Source organism: Plasmopara halstedii (genome assembly GCF_900000015.1).
Source record: "Plasmopara halstedii genome assembly, contig: Scaffold_526, whole genome shotgun sequence".
Lineage (NCBI taxonomy): Eukaryota > Oomycota > Peronosporomycetes > Peronosporales > Peronosporaceae > Plasmopara > Plasmopara halstedii.
In genome coordinates this window covers 115,368-129,114 of record NW_020187446.1, presented here as the reverse complement: position 1 = coordinate 129,114, position 13,747 = coordinate 115,368, and the positions used below count along the sequence as shown (strand labels likewise).

The 13,747-nt window shown below is 45.9% G+C and overlaps 6 protein-coding genes across 6 annotated transcripts; 3 read left to right on the top strand and 3 right to left on the bottom strand.

The window, feature by feature from the left end:
* Nucleotides 1-610: 610 nt before the first annotated feature.
* On the top strand, nucleotides 611-2,152 carry PHALS_11076 (cystathionine beta-synthase; the record flags this gene model as incomplete). Its single annotated transcript, XM_024726607.1, has 1 exon — nucleotides 611-2,152. One exon carries the CDS (start codon nucleotides 611-613, stop codon nucleotides 2,150-2,152), a length of 1,542 nt encoding a protein of 513 aa, XP_024577267.1.
* A 109-nt stretch (nucleotides 2,153-2,261) lies between these two features.
* On the top strand, nucleotides 2,262-4,070 carry PHALS_11075 (vacuolar protein sorting-associated; the record flags this gene model as incomplete). The annotated part of the gene is made up of 1 exon (XM_024726606.1): nucleotides 2,262-4,070. One exon carries the CDS (start codon nucleotides 2,262-2,264, stop codon nucleotides 4,068-4,070), a length of 1,809 nt encoding a protein of 602 aa, XP_024577266.1.
* Nucleotides 4,071-4,231: 161 nt separating this feature from the next.
* On the bottom strand, nucleotides 4,232-5,275 carry PHALS_11074 (ptype atpase; the record flags this gene model as incomplete). Its single annotated transcript, XM_024726605.1, has 1 exon — nucleotides 4,232-5,275. The coding sequence occupies one exon, from the start codon at nucleotides 5,273-5,275 to the stop codon at nucleotides 4,232-4,234; it is 1,044 nt and encodes a 347-aa protein (XP_024577265.1).
* A 184-nt stretch (nucleotides 5,276-5,459) lies between these two features.
* On the bottom strand, nucleotides 5,460-6,491 carry PHALS_11073 (adenosine kinase; the record flags this gene model as incomplete). Its single annotated transcript, XM_024726604.1, has 1 exon — nucleotides 5,460-6,491. One exon carries the CDS (start codon nucleotides 6,489-6,491, stop codon nucleotides 5,460-5,462), a length of 1,032 nt encoding a protein of 343 aa, XP_024577264.1.
* Nucleotides 6,492-6,836: 345 nt separating this feature from the next.
* Nucleotides 6,837-8,503, bottom strand: PHALS_11072 (p21-activated protein kinase-interacting; the record flags this gene model as incomplete). The annotated part of the gene is made up of 6 exons (XM_024726602.1): nucleotides 6,837-6,991; nucleotides 7,076-7,518; nucleotides 7,590-7,705; nucleotides 7,779-7,995; nucleotides 8,063-8,236; nucleotides 8,307-8,503. The coding sequence occupies 6 exons, from the start codon at nucleotides 8,501-8,503 to the stop codon at nucleotides 6,837-6,839; spliced, it is 1,302 nt and encodes a 433-aa protein (XP_024577263.1).
* A 294-nt stretch (nucleotides 8,504-8,797) lies between these two features.
* PHALS_11071 (Calponin) lies at nucleotides 8,798-10,584 on the top strand (the record flags this gene model as incomplete). Its single annotated transcript, XM_024726601.1, has 6 exons — nucleotides 8,798-8,953; nucleotides 9,018-9,113; nucleotides 9,190-9,311; nucleotides 9,375-9,546; nucleotides 9,613-10,437; nucleotides 10,507-10,584. The coding sequence occupies 6 exons, from the start codon at nucleotides 8,798-8,800 to the stop codon at nucleotides 10,582-10,584; spliced, it is 1,449 nt and encodes a 482-aa protein (XP_024577262.1).
* Nucleotides 10,585-13,747: the final 3,163 nt, after the last annotated feature.

Genomic DNA, 13,747 nt, shown 5'->3' with positions numbered 1-13,747 from the left:
TCGTCCACTGGTGAGTATACGTTGTGGATATACACGGGAGCATTGGCGACTACCAATTAAACGACCAAATAGCGTCCATCACAGCGAATTATCTTTGGCGTGGAAAGAGCTTTTGAAATACAGCGACGATAACACTGTAACTAATTCGCTGACATACGTTAAGAAGAAAACGTCTCTAAAGGCATGTGCATCGGTTAAGGAGAATGATTTACCACCAGACGCGATATGTGCATTGAACGTCACCAAGTTTACAGCAGACGAGACGAAGTCACCAATTCAAAGCGAGGACCAAGACAATCAAGTAATTGAAGCGGAATCAATTTCGCAATCCTCCTTGCATTATCGTAACAAAGAAGAACAGTCTGAATTTCGGCGTGTATTAAGCGACTTTAAGCGCTGCCTGCAACCATGTTTTGATCAGGTCGTAAGTTATGAAACTTTTCTGACTCAGACTTAAAGACGAAAATGATTGGTCCAACTATTGTATACGTGTCAGATGAAGTCTATTTTATGTCTTATCAAGTAAATTATTTAATTTCTTTAATTATATCTCCTCACAAAACACACTCAAAGCATTATATTTGCTGTTGAGTTTAAAGGCACACAACTCATGACTTCCCACGCTGGTCCGCAGTTAACGCCATCCACTGAATGCTCGTCACCCTCGTCGTGTTTTGTGCAGCAGCCACACTTTCATCGCCCTCGACAATTAGAGCCCAAGATTCTTAATTCTATCCTGGATCACGTGGGCAACACACCACTAGTGCGTCTGAATTCGATTGCAAGGAGGGCGTCACTCGAGTGTGAGCTATTGGCAAAATGCGAATTTTTTAATGCTGGCGGGTCAGTAAAAGATCGCATTGGTAAACGAATGATTGAAGATGCTATGGCCTCAGGCCGCATTAAGCCTGGCGACACGCTCATTGAGCCGACTTCAGGCAACACCGGAATCGGACTGGCTCTTGCCGCTGCGCTCTATGGCTTTCGCATCATTATTACGCTTCCAGAGAAAATGTCGCTTGAGAAGGTTGACGTACTAAAAGCTTTAGGTGCTGAGATTATTCGTACACCGACGGAAGCAGCTTGGGACTCACCTGAATCACATATTGGTGTAGCCAAACGCTTGGTCAAGGAAATACCGAACGCTCATATCCTTGATCAATATAGTAATCCGTCCAACCCTTTGGCTCACTACGATGGTACAGCTGAAGAGATCCTCGAAGCTTGCGACGGACACGTTGATATGGTGGTCATGGGTGTTGGAACAGGCGGTACTTTGTCTGGAACAGCTCGTAAGATTAAAGAAAAGTGTCCTAGCTGCATTATTGTGGGCGCTGATCCTATCGGCTCCATTCTTGCCGAACCTGACCACCTCAATGATGAGAATCGTCTTAAATCCTACCAGGTCGAAGGTATCGGATACGACTTCATCCCGCAAGTATTAGATCGCTCTCTCGTAGATCGATGGATCAAGACGGGTGATCAGGAATCATTCCTCTTGTCACGGCGTCTTATTCGTGAGGAGGGACTACTTTGTGGAGGGTCGTGTGGTTCTGCTGTCGCTGCGGCATTAAAGGCTGCCAAAGACCTCAAAGCCGGTCAACGGTGCGTCGTGGTGTTACCTGACTCGACTCGTAACTATATGTCCAAATTTCTGTCCGACGATTGGATGTTCGAGCACGGTTATGTGACGGACATGTCAAAGAGCGCACTGAGCTCTACATGGTGGGCTAAGAAAAATGTGTCGGAATTGCTGCTACAGGCACCTGTGACTATCACTCCCGACTTGACATGTAAAGAAGCCGTGGATATCTTAAAAAAAGAAGGCTTCGATAACTTGCCTGTTGTGGCCGATGATAACTCGATTGTTGGCGTCGTGTCAGAAGGAAATCTTATTGCACAGCTTATGCCTGGCCGTGTGCGCCCGACGGATACTGTGGAGAAAGCCATGTTTAAGCAATTTAAGCAGGTGAATCCACAGACGTCCCTATACGAGCTAAGTCGTATTTTTGACCGCGATCACTTTGCGCTCGTCGTCACAGAGCAGAAGCGTATTCGCAAGGGCGGAGAGACTGAGACCAAGTCAGTCATTTTCGGTGTTGTCACACGCATCGATTTGCTCACGTACATCACACGTCATAGTGACCACTAACGAAACAGACTATTTCTGTTGTAGCTAGCTAGAAAGAGCTCATATCCAATACGTACCATTTTCAATTTAGATCGGGAATCTTCGGCGTCTCTTCCTGTTGTTATACGTTATGATAAAGCTGCCACCTCTTGACACGGGACTGCTGCCTCTTCAAAAGCTTCGAGAAGAGAATGAAAGTGCTTTGACTAATTTACTGGACCATTTGGGTACCGATCAATTGTCGCTAGTACTGACGAAGCGGCTGGCATCGCTCTTAACACATGTGTTTGTCAACGGCCTTGGTGTGTTGAACTGCCATCACGTGGTCGAGTGTTTAGAGCTTGTGGACGACAATGTCATGAACGACACATCAGTAGTGTATCTGGCATTTGCTCACACACAAGAAGCTCGAGCGGTCTTTATTCATGCTCAGAAGCTGGTGAGAGGGGAAGACAAACAACGGAAGCGACGATTGATACTTTATGTAGTGGGCAAGTGGACATCAATGCTGGACCAAATACTGGACGAAAGTCAACTTCGAGATCGATTCGAGACTGGCGAATTGGCAATGAGCTTCTTTCCTTTGGATACGGACATACTCACGCTAGGATTACCCCGAACTTTGTACGAGTGCGAGGTAGAAGGGAATCAGAGCTCGTTGGTGGACATGGCAGCTGCATTAAACGTTTTACAGCAAGTATATGGAAATTTTCAATACATTAAGTACAAAGGTAAGTTGGCGATGCTGGTGTGCAATCAGATGATGGAGATGAATGCACGTGGGTCGGGCAGGATGAATAATGCAAATAATACGAAGAAGGAATCTTCTACTACAGCCACAAGATCACGACTTGACACGTTAATTTTACTTGATCGAAGTGTTGACTATGCGTCTATCTTTTCCACACCGCTGACATACGAGGGTGTACTAGATGAGATCATGGACATTCAAGATGGATTTGTCATGGTACCCCCAGATATTTTACGGGCAGATAACAACCATAATGATGCATCTGTCCCTTTGGCTATGAACTCGACAGATGAAACTTTTCAACAAATTCGAGACAAGCATATCCATACTGTTCCAGCGGCGTTAAACACTCAAGCTATGGCTATAAAGGGACGATTTAATGAGTTTCAGCGTGTGAGTATCACCGCCACGTCAGCAGAAGTGAACGAATTTGTCAAAACAGTGCCTAAGATGAAAACGTCACAGCAAGCTATAGAACAACATCTTAATCTGCTAGAGTGTTTAAAGAAAACAACATCAAGCAAAGCATTTCGCGATCAGTGGCATCTGGAAAGGAAAATTATGGACCAAGCAGATGGCGCACTAGAGATGATAGAAGACCTCATTTATCGATACGAGGATTCTCGAGAGGTGCTTCGACTTCTGTGTTTGTATTGTGTGGTTAATGACGGCATGATGCGGCATGATCTAGAGCATTATAAGATGACCATTGTGAAAACTTATGGATATGAGTTATTTTTTTTGTTTAGTAACCTTGAACGCCTTGGAATACTTTACGAGCGCCGTGCTGGATTTTTTGGTTTTAGTGACACAACTAGCTCCTTTCATTCCGTTGCCAACTCTTTATCTGTAATCGACGTTGATGTCAATATTTATAATCCAGAGAACACAGCTTTCGTGACTTCAGGCTACGGGTCTATATCTGCTCGACTTGTAGAAGAGATTCTAAAACATGGCGATTGGAGACGAATTGATCATGTCATGCGTCGTCTACCTGGACCGCGAGCTGAATTACGACTAAACGAGAAGGATAGCACCGAGTCGAGAAAACAAAAAATTAAGAAAAAGACCGTTATCGTAGTGGCTTTTGTCGGTGGCGTCACATTTCTCGAAATTGCTGCATTACGGTGGATGGCGTCTTTTTGTAAGACAGTAGTGATTATATTTGAGTCTGATTTTATCAACTAATACAGTGGCAACGGTGTGCACATGTAGATCCAATCGAGCTTGTAATCGCATCTACAAGTATCATCAATGGCAAGACTTTCTTAAGTGAGATGTTAGAGCAAGTGATGTAGCAGCATTGGCCATGCGAATACAGAATTGTTATACTTTTAAGTCAACGCAACCTAATTGTGGCCTTTGTAACTATCTCCCGTTGTTGTGCAAGAATCACTACCAGCACGGCATTCACCTCGGTAGTTCGCACAGTCCACCGGTTTGTGCCCACTGTAGCCTGGAATATTTTCACTGTGATAAAGCCGAAGCTCACTCAGTGTAGGCACAAAATGATTATTTTCATTTGTACTGTGCGATGAGAGCGGCAAGAAACCTCCATAACCCGGCAAATGAGTTGTCATGCGCATAGTTCCCGAATTTAGGTCGGCCGTAGTGGAAGCCATTCCTCGCTTCCTCATGTATGGTCGATCACGTGGATTATCACCATAGGCACCATAATCTTTTTTATAACTACTGGCAGGGGTGCAGGAGTATATGAGGGATTCGTTACGCTTCTTTTCGATAACCGCTTGGTCACTCCATGTTTTGCAACTAGGCTCTGGCATCTTGCAATGGCTAAGCTCCTGATCAATCAATTTGTTGACATGATCTATTGCGTGAAGAAAGAGTTCCCACGATATTTGATCACGCACGCTTCCTCGACGATCGAGAAAGCTGTGAAAAACATCAACGACGCGACAAACTTGAGCCTCATCAAGCGCAAGCTCTAATACATTCTGCAACTGACATAAGTGTATAGCTTTTCCTTGATGCTGATTATTTTCCTGTGCTATAGCCATAAATGCCTTCTCATATTCTTCAAGAGGTGTATGCAAAATGCCCCTGCGCACTTCATCGGATGCCGGAAAATCGTGCAAGTACGTGCTCGATGCTATGAATGGTTTCGAACTTGGTAACTTCTCGTTTACACTCACGCCGCGTCGATCGGGCACACGATAATGTTCTGATCGAACATGCAGTCCATTCTGCATGGCCACGGACTCGTATGCGTGCCTTCCCATCCGATTCTTTAAAATTGAAGTAGTAATTTGCGAGCCCATTGACGAGAACTTAGTTGCTCGCTGCTCGTATGATTCACCGGGTTTCAACGTCGCACATTGCTGCATCGCGAACGGTTTATATCCTTGGTACCCGTTCGTCTTAGACGCACACATTGCTCGAAATGAGTTCTCTGAAAGTGGGAAAGCTTGCTTAATTCAAGTATGCTGCTTATAATAGATTTCTAATTTGAATCCGTATGAACAAGACAAGATTTAAACAGGTTCATTCAAGGGGAAGTGTCATTGATGCCCGGATCCTGACACTTTGCCTTAAGAAATCCTATAGCACAACCAAATCCTAAAAGTCGCAATTCTCTGGAAGCGTACAGCCGGATCGGGTGAGGACGACCTGGGCGGCCCAGTGGCCAGCGACGATGCACTGCTCAAGAGGTAAACCCAAAGCCAAACGGGAGATAAAACCACCCACAAAAGCATCTCCCGCGCCGTTTGTGTCGACGATTGATGAAGCAGCGATCGTGGGTACATCAAATGATATTAATTTACCCTGGTGCACAACGATCGTAGCGTCAGCGCCTTGAGTAAACACGACAGTACGACAACGCGAGCCGTTGGCTTTTTCCAGCTGTGCAGTCTTGAGGGCGATTGTTTTGATGTCTTCGCCCCAGCCTTGCACTTTGCCGAGCGTCTTTGCTTCGCTTTCATTTCCAAATACAAAGTCAGCGTAAGGGATAACAGACAAAAGAGGGTCTTTATAAAACTCGACGATAAAAGGAGCTGCAAGATTGATAAGGAAAGTCTTGTTGTTCTCCGTGGCATGTTTTGCCAAAGCCATGACGGCTGTGGGTGAGACTGTCAAATGGAAACCGGCCGAGTAATAGAACTGACCCTTGTTAATGATATCCTGACTCTCAGGCTTTGCCAAATGGTCATGATGAAAATGATTGGCAGCCGATAAGTCAGCGATTAATGAGCGTTCCGACTTGTAGACACACACGGCACAAGTGCCTGTCTTAATGTCGGCGTGCTCAAGATACAAAACATTAACTTCGTCCTTCTGAGCACATTCTTTGAGTTTGGCACCGTGCGCATCTTTTCCAACTGAGCCAAAGAAGGACGTCGCCGTCTTGTTGTGCTTATTAAGCATCCACTGAGCGACTCGAATGGAGTTTTGCGTCGCACCACCGGCTACGAATGCAGGTTTGAGTGTCACAATTTCTTCAAACATAGGTGCGTGACTTTCATCCGCCAGGATCGCGTTATCCAACTTAAGGCCATACTTGCTAAGGAACTCAGGTGTCACATCAACCAAAATGTCGAGAAGCGGGTTCCCAAGTCCGACAATTATATGCGTTAAGTTCTCAGTGGTCATTGTAGTTATGAAAATACACGTCGAGCGTAGAGCGTATCAAAAGCTGTCTCTTCTAGCCAATCATAGCATGACTGGAATGCAGGACCAATCGTTGCATTAAATTTAAACTACTACAAAGTAATCGGTTCGTAATCATGGAACCCGTAATGATGACTGGAAGCATTGACTTACTAAGAAATACAGTATCAATCAATTCATGCAGAAGCGCCAGTTGCCAGTTGCTACGTTGAAGCAAAAAGCTTGCATTCATGCCTACGTCGTGGGTGTGTAACAGATTGAACGAATGAGCTTGAACAAAGTGAGAAACAGTGGGATTATTCCGTGGTATACGTAATAGAAAGTCGGTCAAAGCTGATCGCTGTATCCGTACGTCTTGCGACCAGGAAACTCGTCAAGGTGAATGAAACAGCCGCCGGTCATGATGTCTGCCAAATGCTGTAAAAGCTCCTCAAGAAGGGTTACATCCTGCCGTGTAGTATCATGTAATATAATGATGAATTCTATATCATTTGCAATAGTCATTTGAAATGATTGATTCTACTCTCGTTCTTTATTCTGCTTTCTCTTCTTCTTCTTACTTGTACGCTCGATTGTCATTTTGCGCTTTTTTAACTCTCCGTCTTCCGCAACTTGGTTGTCATTATCGTCTAGTTCCACTACCACATGTGGGACACCAGGTGCAGCAACAGGCTTCTTGTCTATAATTTGATTAACCTGCTTTGTTTTCGTAGCATCACCGTTGCTCTTCGTAGTTTCTTCGGCACGTTTATCACTTGCGATACAAACGGAAAGACAGGTTACACGAGGTTTGGTAAGAAGCACCGTCGAGGCTATTGGTTGTACTGATTTGTTCGACTCCTCAGGCGACGATTCATCCAATGTAAATGAGGCAAAATCCCAGATCTGAAACGCGCCATTGGACGTAGCCAAAACAATCCACGGCAACTCATCCTCGCCGAACGGGTACACAGCTTGCAGGCATCGAATACGGGCATCAATGTCGTTATGGCTCACCTTCCCAACCAGTCTGCATAGCAAGAATTGTCAAAGACCCGAAAGATGATTTGAGACATTCGCCACAGCAGATAAAGTACTTACATCCCATTGATCTTCCAAATGTATATTTGCTTATCATCTCCACCACAGACAATGTAATCATCAGTGGCAAATACAGCGCAGTGAATCTTTTTCGTGTGCTCCAGTGTACCGACAAGCTATTTGATAGCATAGTATATAGAATGAGATATTAACTGTCGAATCTCAATCATATAACAAATATTTACCTACCTCTGCTTTCATATTGAAGACTGATAAATCCTTCCCAAAGCTAAGGGAGTAATGTGTTCCATTCTGCGAGAACATGCAGAGCTTCGCTTCCTGTTCCAACCGACGAATGAAGGCGATTCGACCCTTGACAAGGTTCCACATGCGCAACGTTCGATCACGTGCCACTGAAAAACACATTTTTCCACTAGGATGCACTGCGATTGAGTTGATCTCTCCCCTATACCAGAAACATACCAGGAGTAAGATACTATCTTTTTAATCAGTATCAGTAACTATTCACCCACTTGTGACCACCAAGAATATGCAAACAATTCCAATCAGATGTGCGCCAAATGCAGATAGAGTTGTCAGTACTGCCACTGAGAACGTGACTCTGGCCAAAAAATTCAAGGCTGGTGATAGCCCCATGCTGCTCCATGAGGCTACCAACTTCTACACGTTTGTCAACATTGTATATCCTAAATCAGAAATTATAATTTGTCAGTAATCGCCAATAGACGTTGTCTTATGTCACTGCCACCAACATACTTGATCATTTCGTCGTTTGCACCTGAAAGCAGCGTCTTGCCTTGCTTGGCAGCCATGAGTGCCACACTTTTGATACATTCGGAGTGTGCTGCATAACCAAAAATGAGCTTCATTTTACGGTTCTCATTTGCAGCATTCGTGGGGCACTCCCAACCGTACAGCAAGCCTTCGTACGTCCCCGCCACCACGCGAATCATGACTGCTGGTAGCGAATTGAAAGTTGATTTAAGTACGATTACAAAGGCAATATGTGACGTGTGAAAAAGTATATTTATATTTGAACGCTGTGGGATCGAGAAGATCAAATGGGATTGAACGATGTTATCAAGATTTCGATGCTTTATATTAATGCATTGCGTTGGTTTCGCGATTTTTGTCCTAGCAGTAGCGCCTTGGCACTAGGTTTTTGAAAGTATTTTAAAAGACACAACGCGAACGTGTTGACACTCGGAGCTTCAGAGTTAAACGATAAATAAATCTATTTGCTAGCAATGGATATAAACGAAAGTGTTATGGTGCCGCACCTGAATGAAACAAGTGACTTGCAATCATCGACAATGGGTGGCAAGCATCAACGTAATTTATCACTTTCAGCAAAATGGGCTGGCGACAAAGCAATGGCTATCGAATACCTCCGTCGACAGCGCGTAAGAAGTTGGCATTTGGAGCATTATTTAAATGTTAGCTCAATCGTATTTTGGTCTGCTATAGGAGGTGATGACATGGATGGAGAGTGTGTTGAAACGCAAGCTCCCGACTACAGACTTGTTTGAAGCGCTGAAGTCTGGGGTGGTGTTACGAGAAATGGTACATTAACTGGCAAATAAAGTTCGATTACAGGTTTTGATTGCTTACAATGTTGTCATTTACGCACGTATAATAGATGGAGACGCTTTTTCCCGATGCTTCCAACTGTATGTCGCCTATAAGTCGGAGTTACTCAATGCGAATGGCACCTTGGAAAGAGCGCGAAAACATCTCCGTGTTTCTGCGGCAGTGCAAGTCGTACGACAAAATGCAGAGACTATATAATTGAGATTTTGACTCAATTTTAACTTGTTGTGTCAGGATCGGAATGAACGACCTGTCGTTGTTTTGCACAGACGATCTGTATGAGGGTACGAACATGGTGCAGGTGCTATTTTGCGTCCAGCATTTCATGATGTTTTCCGAGGAGCGTGTGGGTCACCATAATAAGCCGATTGAAAATAGCGAACCCGCAATGTTTTCCAATCAAGAAGTGCGACTGATTGTTGAATCCATTCGTTTATTTAGAAGAGAATTTACCATTGCTGTGTGTATGTAGCTAGAGATGGCCATGTCAAAGCTTGAACAGGCGGGAGTGGACGTCAAGGCATTTCCAGGTTTGCTCTCATCGAACACTCCATCCGTGCAGCCAGAAAGTATTGTATCTCAAAACAAAGAGGATATGGCGCGAGCTTCTGAAGTGGTCATTTTGTCACCAAAGGCGGAAAAATCAAAAACTAGCAAGGAAGAGGAGCGTATCAAAAATGAGGAATCTGTTGATGGCAAGACCAGCGCTGAGATGCCATTAGAGGTATGCAATCAAATGTCAGAAGCAACGCTGGATATCGAAAATCTTGCTGACGAAGACGATCTGAATCCCGCACAGGAGTCTGGAAGCGATGCTGGTGATGTAGAGGACGACATCCAGGCCGAGGAAGATCCTGTGACCGAGAAGGATCCCGATATGATTGAAGTGGTTTCTGGAAATGACATAAAGATGGTCGATGAAGAGACTTTGGCAGTTATCCACACTGTTGCTGTCACCGAGACGACTGCGATTATCCAGCAAGTGCTGTCAGCTTTGGTAAATGAGATCGAAATGGAGCCACGAACGCAATTAGTCTTGGAGCAATTACACGATAATCCTGCTATTGATGCAGAGTCTAGCGATGAGAATATCCAAGCTTCAGAAGGTGTAGAGAGAACAGAAGACACGAGGGAAACAGTTAGCGACGTCAACATAGAAATTGAAGTGACCGAACAACCCGAAAACTTTGATGCGAACTCGTCGGATGTTCCGGTTGAGCCACCACCAGCCGAAGAAGTTGAGAGCACACAAGGTATGGCTGAACCAGTAGAAGAACAAGAACACAAGGAAGACGTGGTAAGGTTTGCAATCATACTTTGATTTGGATCAATTTATTTAAAATGTTCTGCTGTTTACTGCGTAAAGCCGCAACCAGTTGAAGATGAAGAGCTTGAGGCGAAATCAATGTCGAAATGCACATGCGGCAGATGCACAATTATGTAGACTCTAGTAGCTCTTTTGTCTTTTAAGTAATTGAAGGCACGACCAGACTTGCCTTCTTCTCATTACCTTATTGTTTAGATCTCAAGAATGATTTAAAATAGTTACAAGATTACCGCTCAGCTCATAAAATTTAGGCACGCATACTGTATCTAGATTTCCGTTACTCTTCGGTCAAGAGCAATATAAAAGGAGTTTATTTATAATGTGATTAATCCTAGAAGGAGCGTACGAATCCATTCTCAACGCACTTGATCACGACTACTCGAACAGTCAAGGTTTTTTTGAGCGATGTACACCGTGAATCGTTGCATCTGGTCGCACTTGTAGTCAATTTGACGATCTTGTCTAAACAATTTTGTATCTCCTGCAAAGATTGAACATGTTATGATCATCGACCTGTCTTAGATTTGTCCTTTTTAAAACTTGCATATTAAAGGCCAGAAACGAATTTCACTTGCTAAAGTCGCTCACCAGCTTGAAAATTGCGCCCGTGATTCACCTTCAGGAACACAACATCATAGCGTCTGTGCAGTGGGGCTGCCGTAGCTTAACGCTTAAGGAAGCGTAATCTAGGTCACCGATTTTTCGATCTATACTTAGAACAAGTACGAGTTAGCGAATCGCAATCCGCTTACTCCAAGAGTAATTATTGCCTTCCCAAGGCCAATTGACTCTACGGTTTAAAATCCAAAACTGATGTTATTTATTATTTTATCCTAATTTCAAAAGTTTGATTTTTCCTAAATATACTAAATATATATTGTTTAATAAATCCATGTATAACTACTGGCTACCTAGCCACATACCGTATTCTATGTGGAGGTGGTCGACTATAAGTCTGACACTCCTTTTGCCGCATGGGATGACGAGGAAGGCAAGCTGCGCCAGCAGCGTGATAAAAGCCCTGCTCGCCATTTGCGGACCCCTTGCCCGCTCTCTGACTTCTCGTCAACCGAAGTACGTGGTGTAATCACCAATGACCTCGACGGGGCTCAGAGGCGGCAGCTTGAGGCTGCCTAAAAGGCGGCTCTAAACAGCGCCCATCCGCGGCCGTTCATTGACCCTCGTGTGGAATATGGCTTCCGCCCTGCGGATCTCGCTGTGGAAACGAAGGACGCTATAACTCGAGCGTTACGCGTCTATATCATCGGACCCCGGCCAGAACGGAAGATGAGCTTGCCAAACGGAAGGCTCTTCGAGCTCCACAAGAAATTCCGCTGGAAGTTCATCGCACTCGTCTGAGTGCTCAACGAGGTGACTCTCGTGTACCCGCAATGTGGACAATACCTGTAGTGCTCGCCCCTGGCAAAAGCGCTACGGATGACGAAGCGCTCTTTGAGCGATGGGTACAATGGCACCAGAAACTTTTCTCGCTGTATAACCTACAGTTGAGCCACAAGGAAGTGGACGCGCGTGTGGAGCGACACCTCCGATTTGAGTTTTCAAAAACTCAAGGCACGACGTCAAATTCCTTCGGATTGTCGCCCTGCAAAGTATAATTTAAACATTAATGCTCCCGCGAACTCTGTGTCTGCGACCGCAAGAGCTCAGGGACACTGCTTGAGCTCAGCTCATGGCCCGTCTACTTCCCTGGATATTCCTGGGAAGCGCGGGGCGTCTGATGACGCGAAACGTCCTGATCTTTCTGATCAAAAGCGTCCACGGCAACCGGGCAATCATGCCGAAGTGGCGCCTCAAACTCCCACGAGTTTCGGACTCGGGATATCCCCGCCACTTCACCAGATACTGGGCTTGATCCTGGTGACGACGTCGTCCAACAAGACGTTCCACGTGATAGTGGACGTCACCGTTCCCATCGGGAAGAGTCGGTGACGACCGGGTCGACCGCCGTCCGGTGACTCGCGATGCGCTTCGAGCCCTTGAGGACGAGGTCCTTCGTGATCGAAGCTTCGCTGAGCTTCATACTGAAGTAGCATATCGCTGTGCGGACGCTCTTGACAATTTAAAACGCGTCGTGCGCCGGCTGCCTTGCCTTGAGGACTACCGCTCTCTGTCAGAGCAACACCTAGTCATGGAGCAGGCAAATGCATCGCTGCAGGCAACCGTGGAGTGCTTGGCTCCGTCGAAAATGGAGGTTGTTGCCCTCCGTGCTCAGAACCAGTTGCTGATTTTAACTTCTGGGTGGCCGAGGGCCCATGGGATCCGCTCCAGCGCCAACGCTTCCGCGTTCACTAGCGCCGGATCCCGGTGCGGCTTAACAAGCCCAAGTAAAACACCGGGTGTGTGTGCATTCGTTTGGGGAGGTTTGGCGTATACGCTAGGCCCCGCTTGGCCACAACCTCAAACGGTCCAATAAACCGTGAACGAAGCTTCGTCCGGAAGATAGCAGAGTTTGCATGTGTAGGCAGGCTCTTAAAATTTAATAAAATCATGTCCCCGACCTCAAAGCTTTCCACTTCGCCTCTTCCTTTTTCATCTGTATATTCTTTCTGCAGGTCTTGGCTGTCAGCCATCGCATCGCGAACGTCTCGTAGGACAATAATTCTGGTAGAGAAGAAGTCATCGACTTCTTTATTGATGGTGAGGGGGCTGACATCAACTAGCCGTTCGGCTATTCCTCCCCCACCAAGCCCTGAGCCATGGGATGGCGGCGTCAGCGGGACGCGAGACTTAATCAGCCCGTTCACGTAAAACGGCGTATAGCCGGAAGACGAATGCACTGCATTGTTCAGTGCAAACTCTACGATTGGCAACATGGCTCCCCAGCGCCTCGGCGTCTCAGCGCAGACGCTACATCTTCGATGACGCATTTCACCCTTTCGGTTTGACCTTCGGTCTGCGGATGATCCGCTGTCGACATATCCAATTTGATGCCTAGCACCTTGAAGATAGTCGACCAAAATTTCCCGTAAGCGGGGGTCTCCATCCGAGACAATCGACTCTGGGAGTCTGTGTTGTCGGAAAACACGATCTACGAACAGCGTTGCTGTACCGACTTCGTCGATGGTGTCTGGCACCGCCGCCAAATGAGCCGTCTTGCTCAACCGGTCGACGAATACCACGACACCCGTGTTGCCCCCCGAATCTTTCGGCAGGCCAAAGACGAAATCCAAACTCATGGACTGCCAGCACCCAGTGGGTACTGGAAAGCTGACCAGCGGCGCAGCCGCATTTGAGGCGAACTTCACCCGTTGACACATCC